Source organism: Monomorium pharaonis, chromosome 3, assembly GCF_013373865.1.
Source record: "Monomorium pharaonis isolate MP-MQ-018 chromosome 3, ASM1337386v2, whole genome shotgun sequence".
Taxonomy (NCBI): domain Eukaryota; kingdom Metazoa; phylum Arthropoda; class Insecta; order Hymenoptera; family Formicidae; genus Monomorium; species Monomorium pharaonis.
Genome location: NC_050469.1, coordinates 26038500 through 26060998, shown reverse-complemented (window position 1 = coordinate 26060998; position 22499 = coordinate 26038500). Strand labels below are relative to the sequence as shown.

The 22499-nt window shown below is 39.0% G+C and overlaps 2 protein-coding genes across 5 annotated transcripts in view; one reads left to right on the top strand and one right to left on the bottom strand.

Moving 5' to 3' along the window:
* LOC105839484 overlaps positions 1 to 7257 on the top strand; it is a 33881-nt gene extending 26624 nt beyond the window's left edge. For 2 of the 3 annotated variants that reach the window (XM_028191221.2, XM_036283683.1), the window contains exons 2-6: positions 2359 to 2856; positions 3049 to 3296; positions 4017 to 4611; positions 5139 to 5355; positions 5757 to 7257. In XM_028191221.2, the coding sequence (XP_028047022.1) occupies positions 2359 to 2856; positions 3049 to 3296; positions 4017 to 4611; positions 5139 to 5355; positions 5757 to 5920 (1722 nt within the window). In that variant the 3' untranslated portion in view covers positions 5921 to 7257. Of the gene's footprint in view, positions 1 to 33; positions 1744 to 2358; positions 2857 to 3048; positions 3297 to 4016; positions 4612 to 5138; positions 5356 to 5756 lie in introns of those variants that run through there. The other variant, XM_036283684.1, reaches the window with a different exon arrangement.
* The window catches only part of LOC105839483 (proteoglycan 4), a 33649-nt gene continuing 17998 nt past the window's right edge, over positions 6849 to 22499 (bottom strand). For both annotated transcript variants that reach the window (XM_036283681.1, XM_036283680.1), the window contains 3 exons: positions 17769 to 17848; positions 16540 to 16642; positions 6849 to 11061 (listed from right to left, as the gene is read on the bottom strand). In XM_036283681.1, coding sequence (XP_036139574.1) covers positions 7848 to 11061; positions 16540 to 16642; positions 17769 to 17841 — 3390 coding nt within the window. In that variant the 5' untranslated portion in view covers positions 17842 to 17848 and the 3' untranslated portion in view covers positions 6849 to 7847. The remainder of the gene's footprint in view (positions 11062 to 16539; positions 16643 to 17768; positions 17849 to 22499) is intronic.

Sequence of the window (22499 nt, the reverse complement as noted above, 5' to 3'; positions counted from 1 at the left end):
CACGGGCGCCGCGCAATTAGCGCGTGACACGAGCGGCCTGGGTCCCCTCGGTTTCTCATTGTCGTCATTGTCTTCACCGGCTAATGCTATTCTGCTCTCGCCGGAATCGGAAAGGCGCGGGAGGAGGACAATATGCGAGTATACGGGGAACGACTTCGGCGCGGCTTCGCGGCATTTCAGTTTTCTCGGTCAATCGCGTATCAATCATCTTTGTCTGCGAAGCGATCGTTATCGCTAGACCGGCATGAACAATCTCGCGAAGAGTGGCAATTAAAATCGCCGCGGGATCGAAGACAGATTGCGATACATACGATCGTTCCGTTGCTCCTCCGTCCGGATCCGCGTTCTCGACGCGCGTCTCGAATTACCGTCTGCATTTGGATTTTTGCAACGTTGTAAGTGTGCCTGATTAGAGATGCTGATAAGTGAGAAAGCGTATTGTAAATGTAACTTGTTGAAGTGATTGTTTTACAAGCGGATCGATCAAAAAGTCATTATGGGAACTTTATGTTCGCGGTCTCGACGGAAGGGAAGCGTGGGGCTGTTTTGGAATTTTATTACGACAAATAAATAAATTTGTAACTTTAATAATGCAATCTAATATAAGCGCGGCACAGCGTTTAAAAAAATGATGTTCTCAAATTTAAAAAAAAAATAAATTTAGAAATAATAACTATCGAGTCATCTACAATTATATATCTGCAATAATTTTAATATAATTTTGTTGACTCTGGGATAGGCTAATTAATATCTAAACGTTTCATGATATTTGCGTAAACAGAATTAGAAAGATGTTTCAGCCTCATTTGAGGGAACTTTCCATCTCCATCGTTTTACTCTAGTCATCTAGCGCGCTTGTTATTCCTACAGAAATTCACGCGAAAGCGAGGCAATCTGAAATAAATAAATATATATCTTCGTGCAAGAATACGGAATGCCGCGTATCCCAATTATCCAGGTGTTAGAAAAGCGAACGCCTCAGAAACCGCTGTAACTGCAGCGGTGTCTCGCGTGAAAAAGGAAAAAAAAAAGCACAGAACGTCGTTCACTCGTCGGATGGCCAGTGATGGGGCCCGATCCCATCGATCATCGTTCGTGGCCGGCATGAACTGACCTCTCGCCTCCCATTGTTGTTCATTGTATTCCAAGAACGATCGTAATCCAAGGGAGAGGGCGGGGGGAGGGGGGAAAGGAGAAAGAACCGCGGCGTAGGTTCGCGGCTGAAGCGAGAGGAAGAAATCGCGAGAGATGCGCGAGGAGAGAAAGGGACACGCGCGGAAATCGCGGGTGAGAAGGAGAGACAATGTGGCGCCCGTTCTCCAGGTTGACCAAGCCAAGGAGGTAAGAACGGAATAACGCACAACGGCCACGGGGAACGGAGGAAGATGCAAAATGGACCAAGCACCGACGAAGTGGGGATCTGGATTAAAAGCAAACGAGGGCAACGTCTCGGCAACAGAGCCATCTCGGACCTTGAGGAGTCGAGGCCGCCGCCGAGTACTCCATTTCCGCATTCGTAACATCGCTCTGTTGTTATTGTTGTTGTTGTTGTTGCTGCTGCTGTTGTTGTTGCTGTTGTTGTTATTGTTATTGTTGCCACTGCCATTCGGTTGTCATACGTCGGCGCACGTTGCGCACAGTTCCTGCTAACGGATCTCCGGAAACGACGACGAGCGGCGGCACGCGGGCCTCGTTGTTCATGTAATTGAAGGCGACTCGGACGACTATAATAAAATTGACACGGTCAGTGTGCGAAGCGCTGTGTAACGCGAATTGCTCATTTTCCCTTGAACGCAGTAGAATTCCATAGAATCAAGTAGACGACGTGCGAAGTGACGAGGCGGTTCGTTCGAACCGGGTGATAACAGTGATCTCGATGAATTGTAATTCTCTAACTGTTTCTCTAGCTCGACTAACACGACTTGCGGTTATTTAACAATTTTACAGTTATTGTTATCTTTCTTCTGAGTAATATTATAACTTTTTCACAATTAGGATTGCTGCATCAGTTGTCGCTGAACAATCACCAATAAATAATTATTTAAGAAAAGTATTAAATAAGACTTCAAAATAATGAATTGATAATTTTTACGTTTTACTAATTTTTATACAGATTTATTAAGATTATTAAGATATTATTTTTCTATGAAAAATAAAGTAATTATATTAAGTTTTTATTTAGAAGATTCATTGACTCTATCAATACGGTATTATTTTTCTTTTTCGCGTTACATAGATAAAGCTGTTGAGCAAAATTGAAAGAGTTTCTTGTAATATTAGATAACTAGAAGCTATCTAACTCTCAAAAATCTAGATTTTGAGAGAACGATATATAAAATAAAGTTCTTTGTGTTTTAGATGATGACGAGAGGAGCGCTATGTTTGCTTCTGGCGATTTTGACGTCGGGAGGTTCGCTGGGTAGCACGAGGTACTTCGTGAAAATGCGAACGAACGCGTCCGATATGTTCAGAACGAAGGCGGACAATTTCAGGGTTCTTCAAGATCCGATAGCGATCACACCGAATCCTCTGTACGATAACGCAGGTGGGAATGAGCATCAACTCGACGACGGGAGAATGACCAAAGAGATATCGAGCGATCAGTACAATCGGAGAAATTCCTTCGTCGAATCTTCGACTTTCAATCCAGACGTGCTCAACAAGTTCCTCGAGAATTACGCGAACAAAGTTAAGAGCACCACCGAGAGAAATTTCAAGTATCCCTTCAGAATTGTGAAACCACCCGCGGAGCCGCTCGTTCTCGAAATCGACAGCGAGACTACCGAAACCTCGACGGTCCATGAACAGGACGAAAGATTTGATCAGATCTCAAATGCTACTTCAACGGATGACGCGGTAAGAAGCATATATTTTAGATAAAATAATAGTGTCATTTTATTTTTTGAATACTTAAATTGTTTTAAAAGCAAAAAGAAATATAAAGTAACGATAATAATATTTTAATAATTCTATAGTGCCGTTTGTTATGTAATTTGTCGTTACATAATAAGAAATGTGTTGGCTAATTTTTTATCTTTACTTATTTAGTTAAGCGAGGCGTTAAACGATACCTTGAAGAGAAACAAGTATTACGGTACAAACACTTATGAAGACAGAAACGGCTGGGTGACGTTAGAAGCAATTCCATGGTCTAAGAGCAAAATTTCCAAGTGGCAGGCCAATCCCAGCACGCAACGACCTTGGCCGGAGATAAAGCCAGCATGGGATAAACCGAGCATGAAACCATGGACCAGCGATTTTACCATCAGACCCACTTATGAAAACAACAAACCGTGGTAAGTACCACAACCGTTAATTTTCCTTTCGCTACGCGGTCTTATGTACAATTTGAAAATGGGTTTTGTGGTTATTGTGATGAGAGATATTTATTATTAGCATCGAAATGAAACTTTCTTTCTTGCTAGTGTGTTTACACGATCCAGCAATGTATCTCATTTGTTGCAAGATACTCTCTATTGATATTAAGAAAATTAGCAGGAAAGTCTCGTAGAAATTTATTACACTTTTTATTTCATTCTTTTCTTTTACATAGTAAAGCTCCCCAATATGTAAGTATATAAAAATATAAATGAATTTCTTTATTTCTTAGCATTGTTTAATAAAGAAACAATGCTAAATAGAATTTGATAAAAATGTCAGTCATTAAAGAAGAAAAAATCATTTTTGATTAAAGATTTTGATGTATAATAATAATTTTGTGTAAATTGTACTATTTCCATTTTATGCAAACTACGCGCCAAATATTTATCGGTTTTGAAACATTCTAAATTGAAGCTGGATCAAAAATAGCTCTCTCTTCTCTTACGTTTCTCAGTAAAGATTTTAAGGATTAATTTTTTAATTATCAAAAGATTCTTTATAAAATAAAAATCACGTTGGCAACCTATTAATATCTAATTGAATATTCCATTTTGTGTTACACAAGAAATGATTTTTTTTTTATAAAATCAGTCATAGACGACAGACAAATGCAAAAGCAAACGATTGTATTTTAGGTACGATAAGCCAAAACCCAATTGGTCCGACAACAATGAGAAGCCGTGGCAGAAGCCAGTTTCACGTCCTCCCTATCGTCCCGACGATGTGTCTAATCAGGCGCAGAAGTGGCCGCCAGAGAGACCGTCCTGGAACAAGTACGATCTTCATCGTCCCGATAGCGATATCATCACGGACGACAGACCGGCCAACTTCCCCAGCACATGGTCCAGACCGCACACCTCTTCGTATCAGTTTATCGACAGATATTCGGAGAAGGACCAATCGGGGGATGGTAGTAACTGGCACGATTTCCCGTCTAGATATGATCAGGATCGACCTCGGCCAACTCTGATTACCGAGAGACCGAATTTCTCACATTATCAGTACGTGGACAATCATCCCCCTAGCCATCCGGCGAGTGGCGATGGCCAGTGGATCCTCCTATCGACCAATCGAGGATATTCCAAATCGAGGCAGAGATCAATCAAGTTTGATACGATAAACTCAGCTGAGCCATTCGAAAGGATCAATAAATCCGCGGCAACTCGCGGAAACGGGAACAGGCAGGATGGAAAACCTCCGGCGGGAGCCGTGATGACATCGAAACGCCAGGTTAGGCTAGATGATCAAAGAGAGATCAAGAATTGATTTTAATTAACTCTTCTCGGACCAATCTTTTCTCACTGCTTAGTCAGAGTTGAATAAACCGATTGTAAACGGTTGTATTTTTTATAGAGTTTTTAGGCTCTAAAAGATCTAAAAAAATTCGGGAATACTGTTTTAATATTTAGGAATACGAATATATGATCCAAAACGTTATTTTTTTTTATACATTTGAATTTAAGACAGAATTGACGAATGGAAAAAATTATTTGAGTCTCAAACGATCCCGATTGGTCTGCACGAAGGATTAAGCGAATGTATGTCTCTACCTCGCGCAGTAACTGCTTCAGACAATTTTTCTTTTTCAATTTAATGAATTTATTTGACACTTTAATTAAAATGTCACGGGGTATACCGACATACCGTTATTAATATAAATTGTGAAATAATTTAATTTCACAAAGATAGGTATTGTTAGTAAGATTTAGCAAAGAAAATATCAATGACGGCCGCTTTATGAAAGATCGTTTACCTAGGTCAGATTGACGGTGTTGCCATCGATCAACGGCACGAACACGACGACGTCCCACGGAGGTCTTCTGGAAGTCGAGAAGACATTCAAGACCGTCGACCAGAGCCGCAAGGAGTACGAAATGGAGAAGCTGACGACCGGACCGAACAAAAGACCGAACAGACACACAACTCTGACCTCGCAACCGTCGAGTTCGGCCGTTCTAGCAGCCGTCGGAGCAGGTACTGTAACAAAGTAACTTAAAATATACATCAAGATATATTAATTGTCCCTTAAAGATTTGCATTTTAAGATAACATAAAAACTGATATACGCTAGTCTTAAATTCTTTTTGCATTTAATAAGTTTGAATATTCAGTTTATGAAAAAAAAAAAAAACGAAAAAATTGTTATGTAATATATGTATATAATTTTATAACTTTAATATATTGTATTGTGAGGGTTAATTTAGTAGTGTTCAATCATATAATGACTTCATTAATCATCAATAACTTTCTATGATAAAAATACACTTAAGTGCAATGGGTTTAATACATATCTCAGGAATTTTGATTGCGATATATTAATATATTTGTTTAAGCTAATTTTATTTATAATTATCGTACCGTTTGTGCAACAACAGGTATGCTGCCAGCAACGATGGCGATGGTGATACCGATGATGCTGGGTCGTCGAAAGAGAGATCTGAGACTGATGGAGCACACTCTGAACAACGATCTCAAATTGGATCTACCTAAGCTCGTGAGGGAATATAACGTTCAACTAAGGAGACCAATAGGGCCTTAAAAATTAAGATAGCAGAATTCGTTTCAAGAACACATTAGGATAACGAAAGGCAAAAGGAACGCAACGCACGATGCGTGCGAATTATGTTTGGGACGCAGGACAAAATATTGAGGAAAAGATTTCCAAAACGGATATAATTTATCCGAAATTTCTTTTGCGTCGACTATCTGACTATTTCGCGTCATTAAATTGACCGAACAAACGATACATAATCGATCGCATAATATTATTTAAAAAATTATACTCATATTTTTATGCAGAGAGTGTTTCCCAAGTTTAGCAAAAATCATTTTAATTGCAAAGGTCGGTAAAGATAAAATTTAAATTTTGATTGCATTTTGAAATCAAACGACGCATTTCATAAATTATTTTTCAAAACATTACATTACATTAATCAATAAGACTATAGCCAGCGCATTAATACTGAATATGTTTCCGAATAATCAATATTCTATTCGTACAAGCGAGTGCATAAGATAATGATCGATTTACAAGAGACAACTACCTGTTGCTCCGGTAGTCAAACAACGTAAAGCACGAAAATAGGGATAAAAACTTTGTTAGAATTACGCTGAAAAAGTTTTCTTTATTCAGATTACCGCATTCAAATTGTTCTTGGCACAGTGTGCATCAATTACGTAAAAAAGAAACGTAATATATCCCGACTCTTCTCGTCATCCGTAAATTTTACTTTTGACCAAATATTGTCAACAAATGTAAATTTTTGATTTGTTTGCCACAATACGCGATAAACATCTTATTCGTAGCTACATCGTCTATAAATTGTCGAATTCATTCATTTATAATCCAACGGTTTAAGCATTAGATTGCCCGGTTTTTCTCACGGATACGACTCAAAATAATCGCGGCAACCCTCAGCTTCAGAGATCAATGTTTCACGCTTTGACGCAAGAGAAACACAAAAGCGTTCACATTCTCCAATATTTATTTACATATCAGGGTATTACATAGAGAGTTTGCATACTTATCTATTTATTTATTTATTCGTTCAATTCGTTTTATTTATTTAGTTATATAGCGTACTACTTTACAGTATAAGCTGCCCAATAATATTGGCTCCACCATATGTCTTTGCTCGCCCTCCAGCGAGAGGGTAAGAGAGCAGCGTGCACATACCAACCAAACAATTGTAGAGAGAGATTAAAAAGCGACTTTTAATAAAGATCCAATCAATCCTGTGTGTGTGTGGAAGAGAGAAAGAAAGAGAGAGAGAGAAAGAGAGAGAGGGAGAGAGAGAGAGAGAATAAATCTCTCGAAACCCCTCACCAATCGCACGGTTATTTCGATTGTCTATTATACTTTCGATAAAGTATCCCTGGAATGCATCTTATCATGCATTGTATATCGCATGTCGAGATGCATTCTTTGCACGAAGACTCGAAAACTAAAGTTAAAACTTTGTAATAATCGGACGAAGGAAACTTTGGAATGAAGAAAAAAAAAATTTTTTTTGAAACAATGTCGGAACACGTTGAGGGCATTGTCATTGATCCCTCACCAGTCGAGTACCGATAAAGATCCTGAAAGAAGATGCGTTCCGCGTCCGCGATACCTCGAAGAGTAAGACGCCGCGCGCTCAGTGATCGTAACAGTAGTCCGTGTTTGCCTTCGTCGTTTTAGCTTTCTAAGTGAAAGGACGATCGCCTATCATATCGTATCGAATCGCATCGTTTACGGGGAGGGGGAGGGGAACAAAAATGATTGTCCGTGAAATCGCGTCTCGAATCTACCGCGAAGAAGAAGTCGGTGGAGCGTCGCTTCTTCGCGTTACCCCGAGTACGAGTTACCAGGACTACGGTCGCCGTCACATTCGTTGCCGTTATCCAGCGCGTGTCCATCGTCTCGCGCCGTGAAATTGAAAAACGCGTATCACACGACGCGAAAACTTCCATCGCTGCTCTCCCCCTCATTCCTCGCCGTTGATCCTCTTCTGCACGTGGCCCAGATACCGCGCGAAGCCCTCGCTGGCGTGCTTGAGAATTGTCAGACCCAGCCTGAACTTGATCTCGGCAACCTTCTTCACGAAATTTATGAGGCTGAAGCCCTCCGAGGGAGGCTTCTCCGTGGTCGAGTTGTTAAACCACTCGACAATCGGGTCTTCGGGGTTCTTCAGATCCGTGGGATGCGTGGTGGTATCCCTGTCAGACGTATTCTCCGAGGAGACGCTGGTACCGCCGTCGTCCGTTCTCCCGGTCGTGGAGAACTCCGTCGTATCTTCCGTAGTGATGGCTTTCAAGGTGGACTCCTTCATGCGCGTATTAGCCTCCTCCTGCTGCCTCTTCCTCTGTCCCTCGAGGTCCTCCACTTCGTTGTTCTCGCCACTGCCCCTCTTGTGCGGCATTGCGCCGCCTGGAAGAGCCGAGTCGATGATGTCCAAGATCTCGTTGCTCAGATCTTCCTCCTTTTCCACCTCCTCGCGTTCCTCTTCCAGCTCGCGCTTCGTCGGTATTATCTGTATCACCGACTCCCTCTTCGTTCTCGAACGTCGCCCGTCTGGGCTACCCTCGGCCTCGTCAAGAGCGGCGCGTTTGATCTTGAGTGATCGCGGCCCATGCTCGACGGCCACCGCGGTTGGCGTTATCTCAATCTCCTCATATCCGTCGTCCGACCGGACGGTCGACGCTCCCAAATGACCGTAACCGTGCAAGCCGGCCACGTTCGCGAAATCGTAGCTCTGCGCGACGTCCCTCTCGTACTGCGTATCCTCCCCGACCTCGGTCGACATGTAGCCAACTCCCTTGTTGCCGCTGTCCACCGGTACGTTCGCCACTTTCACGTCGTACGGATACTCCTTGGGCACGTTGCCGACTACGAATTGCCGATTCGCTGCCGAACCCGCGCCAACTTCCACCGTAAGATCTGGACGCTTACGATCGTAGTAAACCGGTGTAGTCTGCACGTCAGGATATCGGTAGTCCGTGTTCCGGTACTTCACCGCCGGTTGGGTGTTCTCCGCGGTTTTGTATACGGGAGAAGTCGATATCGACGGATACCTCACGTCGACCTTCTTCGTTGTTTGCGCCGTGTTGTACGCGCCGTCGTAATGCTGATATTGATAGTAGTTGTCGTTGTAGTTGTCCTTCTCGCCCGGATACTTGTTCTCGTAACTCGTCATACCCTGGAACACCTTGGACAACATCTCCTCCTCTCTCTGTCCGTAATTACCGCCGTATTCATCCATATTGTACTTGTAGTTCGGCTCCACCTCATAGTTCCTTCTGGTGATCGTGCCGCCGAAGGGATACAGTAAATACGAGGCGAGACCGATACCCAAACCCACCAGCGACATGACGCCGAAGCTGGGCATCACTTCGCGACTGAGGAAATTGTAGATATGAGTGCTGATCCCCTTCTGCGGCTGCTTCTTCTTGGTCTTCGTCGTGTTCGTCCCGACCTTTGTCTCAGGCGCAATCTTCGATTCCTGGACCGCGTTGTCCATGATGGTGGAGTCAGTAACGCTCTCGCCGTTGGTCTCCATTAGAATAGGCACCATCGCGTTTGTCGTCGAGCTTAGTACCGAGGTCCTCGAGGGCTTGCGCCTTCTCTTGTTCTTCTTCCTCTTCGAGTTGTGCCTCGGCCGCTTCGTCGTCGGGGTCGACGCCGTGTTTGTCAACGTCGATCCGGTCGTCTCCGTTTGCGTTTCCACGTTGATCTTGGTCAATTCGGGATTAAAGTCAAACTTCAGATCTATTTTGGAGTTGCTGAAATCATCCGTATCCTTTAGCACGATCTCGTCCATCTTGTTCTTGTCGATCTTCTCGATCTTCAGGACTGGCGTGTTCACCTTGATCGGCTCTATCTCGATCCGCGTGGTCTCGTCCACGGGTTTCTTCAGCTGCGCCTTCAACACGTTATTCTTTGTGCCGATCGGCTTCGATCTCACCGGTACCTCCACGAGACCCGCATTGGACGAATTTGGTTTGAATGTGTTGGAACTAGCGCTCAGGGTAGTTGCGGTGGTAGTCGGAAGTAAATTTGTTGGAGTCTTCTGAGTGTCCATGAGCACCGACGCTTTTATCTTCGTAACGAACGTCGGCTTCTCGGTATTCTCCGGCTTGTTCTGTGGGGTCGTGATGATCGGGACCGGTTTGAAGGTAACCTTCTCAATTTTGCCAGTCGACGCCGTGGTCTCATTCTTTACATTCGTTTCAGGTTTAGCTGTCGTTTTCCTCGTCGGTTTCGGTCTCGCCGGCTTCGCGGTCGACGGCTTCGTTGTCGTGGGCTTGTTGGGATGTGAAGTCGTTCTCGGCGTGGTAACTTTCGGCTTGGAAGTAGTTCGCGGCGGCTGGCTCTTCTTCGTTGTGAGAACAGTTGTCAACGTAGCCGTACCGTCGCTCGTCGTCGAAGTGCTCGTTGTCGTAGTGCGGATTACCTTCAGGGTCGTGCTCGACGAAGTCTCTGTCTTCTCTGTCTCCGAATTCTGAGTAACTTTCTCCGGTCTCAAAGTAGTTGCGGTTTTCTTCGTCGTCGTCGCAGTTGGTTTCTTCGTGATCACGGTTACTTTCTCGGTGGTTATAATGGGGGTTAATAGCGGCGTGGTCTTCTCCGTGATCTTCTCAGGCTGCGAAATTGTTTCCATTTTTTCGATTGACGAACTCGGCCTCACCGTAAGTCGTACTTCCGTTTGGAACGGCTGCTGTGTCTTCATCTTTTCAGTCTCCGTCACGCTCTTCGCGGTGGTGGACGGAGGATTCAGCAGGATCCAAGTGGAGATACCGCCGGTAGTCGTTGGCTGATTTTTATAGGCGGTAATCAATCTCGTTGTGCTCATCTCCCGTTCGAGCTCTTCTTCCGTAATCGCCATTGCTTGACCCGGATGGCTGCTTTCGAAGTAGCTAAACTTAGAATTGATCGGCCTACCGTAACTCACGCTTACGGGCTCTAAATTCTGATGGCTGATCGCCGAATTGACATTTCTTATCAATAAAGGAGCATTGTTCTTCTCCGAGGGTTTTAATGTAGTTACAACGTCGTATTCAGTATTGATGATTTCCTTGTTATTCACCTTCATCACGTCTTGCGGATTTGTAACGTTGAGGAGTTGTGTAGCGACGGTTCTCAGAGACTGATCCATGTATTGCAGATCTTTCAATTCACGGTGGGTGTTGTTCAATTGTTTGCTGAAATAAAATTTTCTCATTAGAATATTTGTTTCACTGAAAATTTGCAATTTAAATCATCACATTTTACATATAAGAGATTTTAAATTTATTATATCACATTGTGATAAATATTGTATATGCAGATAATTAATCCATTATTCTGTGAATCAATTCTGTATATGTGTGTAAATCAGGATTGTTATTTACCATTCATAAAATAAGATCTCTCTCTCTCTCTCTCTCTCTCTCTCTCTCTCTCTCTCTCTCTCTCTCTCTCTCTCTCTCATTCTCTTTTTCTCTGCTCTATCTCTATTTCTATTTCTCTATCACTTTTTTATTTTTTATAAATATATAATATTTATATCGTATTTGCAAATAATTATTATAAATGTATGTATAGCTGCATGGTGCGCGCGCGCGTGTATGTGTGTGTGCGTGTGTAAATTATAGGATTAGCAAAGAATACCTAACTGCTACGTTGATTACTATTCTTACCTTTTCTGCAATAATTAATGCAATAATTAAGGCTTGATTTTCACAATAAAATACTGACACCACTATAAAGCGTCATAAAATACTTACATATAAAATAAAGAGCAATAGTGTGTAATAAAACAATGTTGAACTAAATTATTAGAATGTCTTTTGAAATAAATTACAAAGATTAATTAAACTAAATTAAAATATTTTTAACTAAATAAAAAATTTTAAGGTTTTTACCTTTTTGTTATCAAAAATGTCTAAAAATATTAATAATTTTTAATAAAGAAAAGAGATCTTCGCAAATTTTGAACTTTAAGCAAAAAATAATACATGAAACAATAGTCTTTAATTTAATTTTAATTTTAATTTAGACAAATTTTAGTTTAACAAAAGTCAAAAATTTTTTTAACACAATTATAAAAACTTAGACAAAAGATGTAGAAATTAACCTTGGTAGAATAAAAATATGTACGTATTATTTTTATTTATAATAAGTTAAAAATTTTTTTTAATTAAAATAAGTAAATAAAGCAGCATAATCACCCAATATTTTTGTATAATTTAATTATTAAAAACTATAATATATGTATAGCTAATTTAATAATAATAACAAAATTGTAATATTAATTAAGTTTTTCTTATAATTTATTCTGTTATTTGACTGTTTTTTATGACAATATACATGGTAATAATAAAATAGGATTTAGAAGGATTGTAGGTACAAAAATAGGAACGTACTTTTTACACAACATATACAAGGCATAAAAGATTGTATGATCACTCAATAAAGTATTAATCTTTGTTTTGAATGTTTTATTAATATTACATGTTCATTGGCACAAATGCTAATGCCCTGAAATGCTGTAAAATTTAATTAAGTTAAAATACCAATATAATAGGAAACGTTAACTTCCAATTCTATGTCGAGTTGGATTCAACACAATGCTTTGCGGTAGTCTGTTGCGTAATTCAAGCATTCGAATTAATACAAAATTATAATCAGCAAACTATATTTTTCAAATCTCTATAAATTATTCTAAATATATAATAATTTTTTTTACTTATATTAAACTCGCCAATTAAATAAAATTGTAAACAAAATACTTGATTTTCGCTCATTTATGAAAAACCGCAGAGAAATAATATTAGATTATAATCAGAGCATCTTTTCTTTTTTAATATTAAAAAAAAAATTTTATAAATATACAATATGATAGAAAAACACACTTTCATCATTCTATACACACACATACACGACTATAATAATGATAAATAGTAACATAACGTGATTTAATAGTTATTAATAATGTAACATAATATTAAGTTAATAATTGCACTGATTATCTTCTAATCCATGTAATTATATAATTATGTAAATAACGATATATTCTCTTATTATGTTACATTTTGGCAGAATAGAGCTATTAAACATTATTTAAAAATATATTGTTTTGTGACATAAACTATCTTAATTATTTTATATAGATAAATTACATTTATAAAGGACGGATGTAAAAACTATTAATTTAAATTACTATATTTAATCAATTTTATCCACTCAGATAAGAAAACTTCATCTTTAATGAACGAAAATACCGTACGGTTATCTGTATTGTCATTATATATGCTATATTAATATATTCACAAAATTTTAAAACATTTATCATCTTTCCTTGCCTTTCTACTAATTACGAATCAATTTCGACTCATCAACCGGCATTCGACGATGCAAACGATCACTACAATATCCCTTGTAAACTCTATCCAAGTAAAAATAATTTCAAAAGTGGGAGAGTACTTGCTTCATACAAGCTTCATGCCGTGGCTCTCCTACCTACTCCGAAAATCACCAAGCATCGCAAGATCGATCGAAGCTCGATTCATCTTCTGCGCTTCCTACGTCTACTCTTCCATTCGTTCAGACGGTCGTACTTGTGCACGGCTCGTCTGACGAATTCCTCGAGATTCGGCGCGAAGCCGGTCTTATCGGCGGAACGGCCGATGTCGAGGACGCTCGGCAATGCCCACGGAAAGACGACCGCAGCCACGCCAATCATGCCGGCTGCCATCGCGGCGAAGGGCGCCGCCGCAAGGCTGAAGACACTGTAACTCAATGGATTCAAAAAGGAAAAGTACGTGAAGACCTGAGCTATAGACGTCAGCATGCCGACTGGCGACATATCAAAATCATCGTCATCGTCATCGTCGGATGGCGATCCTCCTGCGGAGGTGCCTGCGGATGACGGGGCGGGATTAGTAATGCTCGATAGGCCGGGTTTAATGGCGACGTTAGGCCGACTAGGAAGACTTAGTGACGGCAATTGTAAGGAACCTGGCAGCAGACCGTTATTAGCCTGACCTTTCACCGGGCCAGGTTTAATTAGATATGGAGGCAACTCTACAAGCGAATTTTCAGCTTCTCCGACAGGTGGCCCGCTCGCGGAAGCGCCGGCAGCTGGTGGAACGACCGCGGAACTCGATGCATCATCGCCGGGACCAGCGGGACCATCGACGGACGATTCCGTTAACGGGTCGCTCGCGCCGGACACGCTGATCTGAGTACCCTGGATCACCTCGATGGTCGATAATCCTGAAGACTGGTCGTTCCACTGTTCCGGGATCTCACTGGGATCTTTCTGGGAATCGTAATGTTGACCCGATTGTTCCGACGTTTCGAGCGGACTGGGGACGTACGTTCCGGTCGACGCGGTTACGTAACTGTCCAAGGAATCCTCCGGGGCGAGATCGGTGAACGCATCGGCGTATTTCTCGTTCTCGTCTGCGTCGCCGTAGCTCTGCGTCGCCAATGAGGTCTGCTGATTCTCCGCGGTCGTCGTTGCGCCATTTGGCGTGAACACGTTCGTATTCGAGACGTGCGAGTTGACAATTATATTCAGATCGGTGCATCCTTCTTTACCTTGAAGAATCGTATTGTTCACTCGGGTGTAAGTGTTGATCAGGATCGTCGGGCAGTTCACGTTGTGCGTTGACGAAGGGAAGGAATTGATTTCCTGCTTGGAGGGTTCCTTATCCTTGTCCTTCTGAGAAGTGAACATTATGTGAACATTGGGCCTCTGCGCGAGTCCCGTGGACCCCGAAGGGACTGCCTCGTCGGTGGCGACTACCGTGTCCGTTTCTGGCACTTTCAATTGCGTCACAGTTACGTTCGGCTTCTTCAGGCCGTCGTTCAGAATATGAACCACCGTATTCTGCGTCACGTGCGTCAGAGGATTGTAAACGGTCTTGTTCCGCAGTGATGCGACATCGGACCAGGAGGGAGTCAAGGTATCGGAAGGATTCGAGGAACCTGTCGCGTATTGAGGACGAGTGATTGAACTCGGGTTTGGCCATTGGATCGGATAGTTCGCGTGATTTTCTATTCTATCGAAATCCTGATTCGACGGATCTTGAAGAACGACAGCCTCGTAATTGTCATCGTCAGTGATGGCGTTTAACGGACGATTGGGTTCCAAGTTTTCGTAAATCGATTCGAGGACCGGTTTGTCGTCATTGTAATCGAAAAATGGCGTGCTGTTCGAAACAATTTCCGGTACCTTCAACCAGTGGATAATCTTCTTCACGCTGGAATCGATAATCGGGTCCGTGTGGTCAAAATAATTGTTCGACGGCAAAATCAATGGTTCATCGGAAAGACTCGACTCGTGACTCGACTCTTCCTCCAAAGACGAAGTGTATTTCTCATAATTGTACAGATCCTCGATATCGTGAAGTGCCTCGTTCGGCCAGTTCTTCGAGTACGCGTTATATTTCACAGGCGTATATTCGTCTCCCGTCTTGTTCCCACTGCCAACCGCCTGACTCGGCGACTTCTGAACAAACGAAGAATGACTATTCTTCGTCGATTTAGACAAAGTCGCGTGATCGTTCGGGGCCCCAGGGACGGGTTTTTTCACAGCTGTTCGCGTGAAGTGGCTCTTTGCCGGCTGTCTCAATTGAACGCCGGTGGAACCGATGTCGTTGCCAGGCTTCAATTTCGTATTCAACGCGACGCCGCTGGCGTTCCGCCAACTCGAAGTCGAGTACGGATACCGGAGCCTAACGAAATTTCTATGAGACGTAGCCGCGTTCCAGCCCGGGAACGCCAAGGGCTGAACGACTTTGGATTTTGAATTCGGGATCAAGGCCGTTGCCGCGCCATGCGCTGGCCGTATTCCTGAATTATTCAAACCGTCGCGCTGGTTGCCGCCAATGTGGCGAGAAGAAGAAACAGTGGCGACATTCGAATCTCCATACGAAATCGCGAATGAGTCGATATTTTTACGATTCGAATTATGATTTTTACGAGTAGGACGAGTAGCGGCATCTGCCTGAGGAACATTTGGCCTCGCTACTTGCAAGGAAGACTTATTTACACCCTGCTCTAGCTTCCAACGTGACGTCTCGCCTACAATACCCCTATTCGCGAGTGAATCGGACTCGACAACCGGACTTGACTTCCGACGATTTTCTATCGCGACGGGGATATCGTCATTTGTCCTCTCGGTGCCAGGTGCATGATTTGTCAATAAGAAATCATTTCCTGCTGAGTACCTCGTTCGAGCGACCACCGACTCGAGATTATCATTCAAAGTCACGTCGGATTTCGATCTCTCTGAATTCCCACTATTCATCTTACCGGAGTAATTCGTTCGGTCGACCTTTAAAGAGCTAAATCCCGCCCAGCCCGTCTTTTCGCCATGAATTACTTCGAAGTTGCCAGAAGCGGCGCGCAACGATGGTCTGTCTTTCTCGCTCGAGCTTCGAACGGTAGCGATTTTCGCGATTTCACCTAACACATCCGTCCTTGAAAAATGTGGGGGAGCGCTTGTCGCTCTGAATTCAACCGTCGTCCAGATGTCGTCGATCTTGGAACGACGCGCGCTAAACGATCGCGCCGTCGGGGCGAAATCGCTCGCGCGTGAACCGACTGCATTATGCTCGCGCGACGAATCGGCACTATCGCGGAAATGTGTGATATACGACTTTCTATTACTTCCGGAAGTCCCTGTATACCTGCTATCGTCTCGAACAATGTCGTGTGACTTGCTCGAGACTTGCTGGATGCCTCTCCATCCCTCGTCGTTCCCTTCTGTCATCTTCGCCTGCGGATCCGCGCCTGAAAGGAGGAGAGAATTATTATTTTCGATTTTTCGAGAGAAGTTCTAGCGCAAACTTGCCGGCAACCGTGACAAAGCTTACTGATAATGCGTTAATGATTAGTCAAACACGTGAAGCTATTATTCGCGTTGCAACGCGAGAATTTCTCAATGTCTGAAATTCGAGCGACTGCCAAGTTATAACACTTCCGTCTTGGGAAATTTAGTTTTGCAAGAAAAACGCGGGTGGTAACGTTTCGCGCACGAGAAGCAGTGGCGTAATTACAGCCTTACGAGGAAGATGAGTTGCTATACGACACGCTACAACAATTGATGCTATTGAGTAATTACGCGATTGATGCCTCGTATGCGTTTTCTCCATAATTGGAACACTGAACGCAAATTCAATTCCTTTTAAAGAAGAAATGAATAACTCGTTACTACACAGAAAGAGAGAAACGCGATTGAGAATTGTTGTCATACAATCTGCCGAGAGAAACGCTAAGTCGGACTGTTCCTAACTCCTAATCACTATTTGAACGTTCTGAACTGGCTGTCGTAATTAAGATACATTAAAAGATAACAGATTTGCAATTGAATAAGCACGGTTGATTGGCTGCGATTGCAACGTGAAGAAAGCATCAATTTTGCGTTTAGAAATCACCATTTCCTGCTGCCACAGCTCGTCACATTGTACGCTTTTATTGCTAAACAATCATTTTATTGCATTTCTAATCGCGTTATATATGTATCTTAGGGTTAGATAAGTTGATATCTTTTAAATTAAGTTATTTTTAGAAAATATTCTATATATTAAATTAGATAAGAATCTAATTTTCTTAATTAAATTACTTGAAACAACAAAACAATTACAATATAGATCATCAAATAAATTTAATATTTTATTTATAAATTAAGCTAATATAAAGTGACAAAGAAATAGTATTTTTCATTTAGAATTACCGCTTTACAAATTATTAACTTAAGAGAAACGTTAATAAGTTAAAATTTATGTGTTTTAAAAATAACTAGAGAGTTTTACATAAGTTAAGTTCTTAACTTTTTGACTTTATTATTTTATTTCTAATTTTTAACTAGCTTCATTATCCAACTCTGATATGTATATATCTCTTGTAGAATACCCACCATTCTGCGGCCTGGTGTCACCTGATCCTGCTGCCAGCAGGACCACCACGATCTTCAGCAACTGCATCCGCATTTTCGCACTGAAACAAAAAACAAAGAAATATATTTCAAAATATAATTTAGAGGTAAGTTTATAAAAAAATTTTTGGCCATCTTATTTACAAATACTGGCATTTTTGTTCTTAAACAGAAATCTAAGAAAAATATTTTAAAATACTGAAAGAAAGACCATAAAAATATTTTGCTCAACTTATTTACAAATTCTGGACACTTTTGGTATAATGCGCAATAAATTATTTTAAAAAGGACAAATTCTGTGAATCGAGACACACGAGGTTGTCCTCGACACGATAACCTACACTGAAACGCTGAACCTGATCTTAAGCAACGATCTAGATCTTGAAATAGATCTCTCATAGTTGCACTATGTCATCGAGAACCAGTCAACGGGAAGAGAACACAACGATCGCAAAAAAACAATGTTGCGAGAGCGTGAAAGACACGATTGCGCGGGTCATACGCGAGGAAAGAAATGACAATCGGAAGCGGTGGAGCAAGCGCGCGGAAATCAAAGGTTTTAATTTTATGGCCGACAAAAGATGCAACGCTTGCGTTAATATTCATGAGGATGGGCACGCATCAGCTATATTACAGGGATTCGTATCTGTACTATGTACTTAGGTTTCGACAGTCGTGTTGTTACGATAATCCAGCGACGTAACGTTTTATAAAGCGCGAATAAATATTAGTCAAATATTATGTCCTAAATAATAAAACAATAAACTTAATTTTTTCTTCTTTTCTTCGTCAATTTAATTCTTGCATTTCACAAGCATTAAAATTATAAATATAAGTAGTAATATAACAAATAAATTCTCGTGTTATCTCTGCATATTTTTAATAATTTAAATGTTCGATTTGAATATTAAATAATATCAAAACGGATAAATGATAAAAATAGACATCTAAAACAACCCGTGTGGAAATTCTACCTAGGTTGTAATCAGGGCCAAGTAAGGTTTCCTTACTTTTATTGAGGCTCAAGTTAGGACGTCTACCTTAGGTCCAATATCGATTTGTCCCGCTTTTTAATCTAGGGCCTACATTGGTTTTCAAACTTGGGCCAATATAAAAAGTTAGCTTGAGCTAACAGTACATATTAAATTTAGAACAAATTTTTATTATTTTAATTTTAATTTTAATTTTAATTTTAATTTTAATTTTAATTTTAATTTTATTTTATTTAATTTTATTTTATTTATTTTATTTTATTTTATTTTAATTTAATTTAATTTAATTTAATTTAATTTAATTTAATTTAATTTTAATTTTAATTTTAATTTTATTTTATTTTATTTTATTTTATTTTATTTTATTTTATTTTATTTTATTTTATTTTATTTTATTTATTTTATTTTATTTTATTTTATTTTATTTTATTTTATTTTATTTTATTTTATTTTATTTATTTTATTTATTTTATTTTATTTTATTTTATTTTATTTTATTATTTTATTTTAATTTTATTTTTATTTTTATTTTTTTTATTTTTTATTTTATTTTTATTTTTTATTTTTTATTTTTATTTTATTTTATAAGTATTTTGTATTTTGTATTTATTTATAAAATTATTTATAAAATAATTAAAAACTTGCAGTAGGTAGTTTTGAACCCGGGACCTTAGGATTACAAAACTTGTACTCTACCTACTGCGCCAATTGACTTATCAAAAATGGTACTTGTTATTGTCTATATATACCTATTAGTACAGGAAAATTAGACTTTTCGAGAAAAAAATTGTAAAAGGCACTTTTATTGCAGATTCTTATTCGGAAAAATTATACAAACATATTAAACAAAAATTCAACTCGGAAAATGTTGAAATTATTGTGTAAACAATGTTAATTAAAAACTAAAAAATTAAAAAATAATTAAATAAAAAATAGCTTTGTGTCAAAAGTTATGAATGTTTTGGGCTGAAATTTTCAAGACTTTTAGAGAATAGTAACTGCTACTATTTAAGCCCTATTACAAGAATTTGCCATCACTTGTCCATTTGTTATTAACAATTTAAAAAAAGGTAAATTTTAGCAGTTTTTAATTTTTTTCTCCTTAAAAAATAAACCAATTGGAACGTTCGACGGCTCATTTAATAGATATTTTTAATACCTATAAGCTTATATTTTTTGTTTTTTGCTAACAGTAATAAATTTTGTTTATTGCCAAAAAAACGAAAATTTTTACCTTCTTTCATTGTTTACACAACGATTCCCAATTTTTTCCGAGTTGAATTTTTATTTAATGTATTGTATGATTTTTCCGAATAAGAATCTGCAATAAAAGTGCCTCTTACAATTTTTTTTCGAAACAGTGGTTTCTGAGTCTAATTTCCCTGTACTATATATGTTATAAACTGACGCAATTATATTATTTATAAAAGCAGTTAAATTTTGCAAAATATACTAAAAATAAATAGCATTAATTTATTTACCTATTAATTTCATTGTTAAATTTATCTTTTTCCATAACCTTAATAATTTGATGGTAATTGCAATCTATTTAGCACTAATACTTTGAAGCGTTTCAAATGGTTAATTAGATGGTTAATTATATTTAAGTTGGGCTTATATATGTAAAATAAATTAGGCCAAAATTACAGGATATATTATTGCCCAATTTATTATATTTAATAAATAAATAAAAACAATTTTAAAATATATCAATTAGTTTATTATATTTTATGCATTATGTATTATACATATAATCGTATCGTTTAATCAATCGAAATAGATATCAGTATTTGTAATACAGAAATGGTATTTTTTTTAAATCTTACAAAAACATATTACGAGTCTGATATCGGCTATTTGCAATTAATATTCTATTTAAAACTTTTGTTTTTCTTTACGATCTATTTAAAAGCCAAACATAGAAGATAACAAACTCAATAAAATAATAGATTATATAAATAATGTATTAGCTAAGTACTTCAGTCTATCAGACATGGAAAATGGTATGTTACTTTGAAATATTTAAGTCTAATACAATTAATATATTAAAATAATTAAAATGTAAGAATTGAGAAAAAAAGCTATAACTAGGCAAACCTAAATATAATTGTTTTGGAGCAAACATCTAATTCAAACTAGGTCCGATATGGGCTGTAACCGGGCAAACCTAACTGTGAGTCTTGGGGAAAAAGTTATAAATTTAAACCAGGCCCAATTCAGGCAAGCCCAAGTTCAAATATTCTAAATAGGTCCTGAATAGGTCCTGAATAGGTTTCAGTCCGAAAAGCCTTTATTTTGGATGCCTAAGTAACGCCCGTATGAGACCAATATTAAATAGGGCATGCCTAGATGAATTTCCACACGGGAATTGTTATCTTTATAACTATATGAAACATAGATCTTTAATAATTAACTAATAGATACGATCTTTCTTACCCGAATACGAAAAGTTTTATTGCAAAGGATACCATAATGAAAAAAAAACTCAAAATGCACGCAATCATTAATGGTCACCAATGACGCAATTCTCGAGACAGTTGACTCTGATGAGTTTACGTACGAGGTTACACGACGTGAATCTTTGATCACCGATTTGTCAACTAAGGTCCCGCTTGAAAAACATCATTCGTATTCGATGCTCATTTCCGATTGTTCCAAACGTCTATGCACGCGGAATGCAAACAATAACATTACTTTACCACTGACGTAAGCTAAGCATTCATCTGCGCAATGTAATTCGTGGAATTTCATGCCGTGAACCTCTTCAACGCGGATAAAACAAATTTTTTTTTGGTCTAAGAGACCTTTTAAAAAACGTGAGTAAAAAATCATAACAACTGGCCTTTGAATAAAAGTTGCAATCGGTAAGTAAAAATTAAATATCTATATAAATATTATAAATCAATTTAGAAAACGCTACATTATACAGATAGTATTTTAAACACTGCGGCGATCGCAGGTGCGCGACGATTTAAGAGGGCTGATCATAAACGAACGGAACGTTTCTTCCTCCTGCGTTGAAATCTCCACTGAAGATAGACTTTAATTCCCAGCTGAGAAGAAGCTCGACATAAACCTTACATTAACTCTCCCTCGGATGGAATTCTCTAACGATCGCGGGTGATTGTCACGCGGTTGTTTTTTTTTTTACCGTTGGATTCTTTTCATTTTCATATTCGTGTCCGCTAACGGTACCGAACCGGCGTCGATCTTCTTCGGGCGTCCTTCGTATGTGACGCCGCGCCGCATCGTGCATCTCGGGGAACGTTCGAGCGGTCGAAGTGTACGAGAAGTTCCGACAGGACATTATTCCATTGGTAGAATAGCCGTAGAATCCGACGCGCGAATTCTACGAACGAAGTACGTACCGTTAACCATTTGAATGTTTCTTCACGAACCAGAAAACCGCTTGCAGGCGATTTTGTCGGGTCGTAAAACAATCTTATGAAGAGATTTAACATTCTGGATGTATACCGGTTAAGTAATATATTAATCAAACAATAGCACATTATATATAGATATATATAGATATATAATTTCTAAGAAAAATTAAAATAAAATTAAATTAAGAATAAATTTAAAAAGTATTATTTTATATTATTTTATATTATATATTAAATAAAAACTTTTAAACTTTTTTAAATTCGATTATACTAAACAATAAAAAAACATACAATATGAGTTATTAAATAAATATTTTGTAAATTAAATGTATAATGCA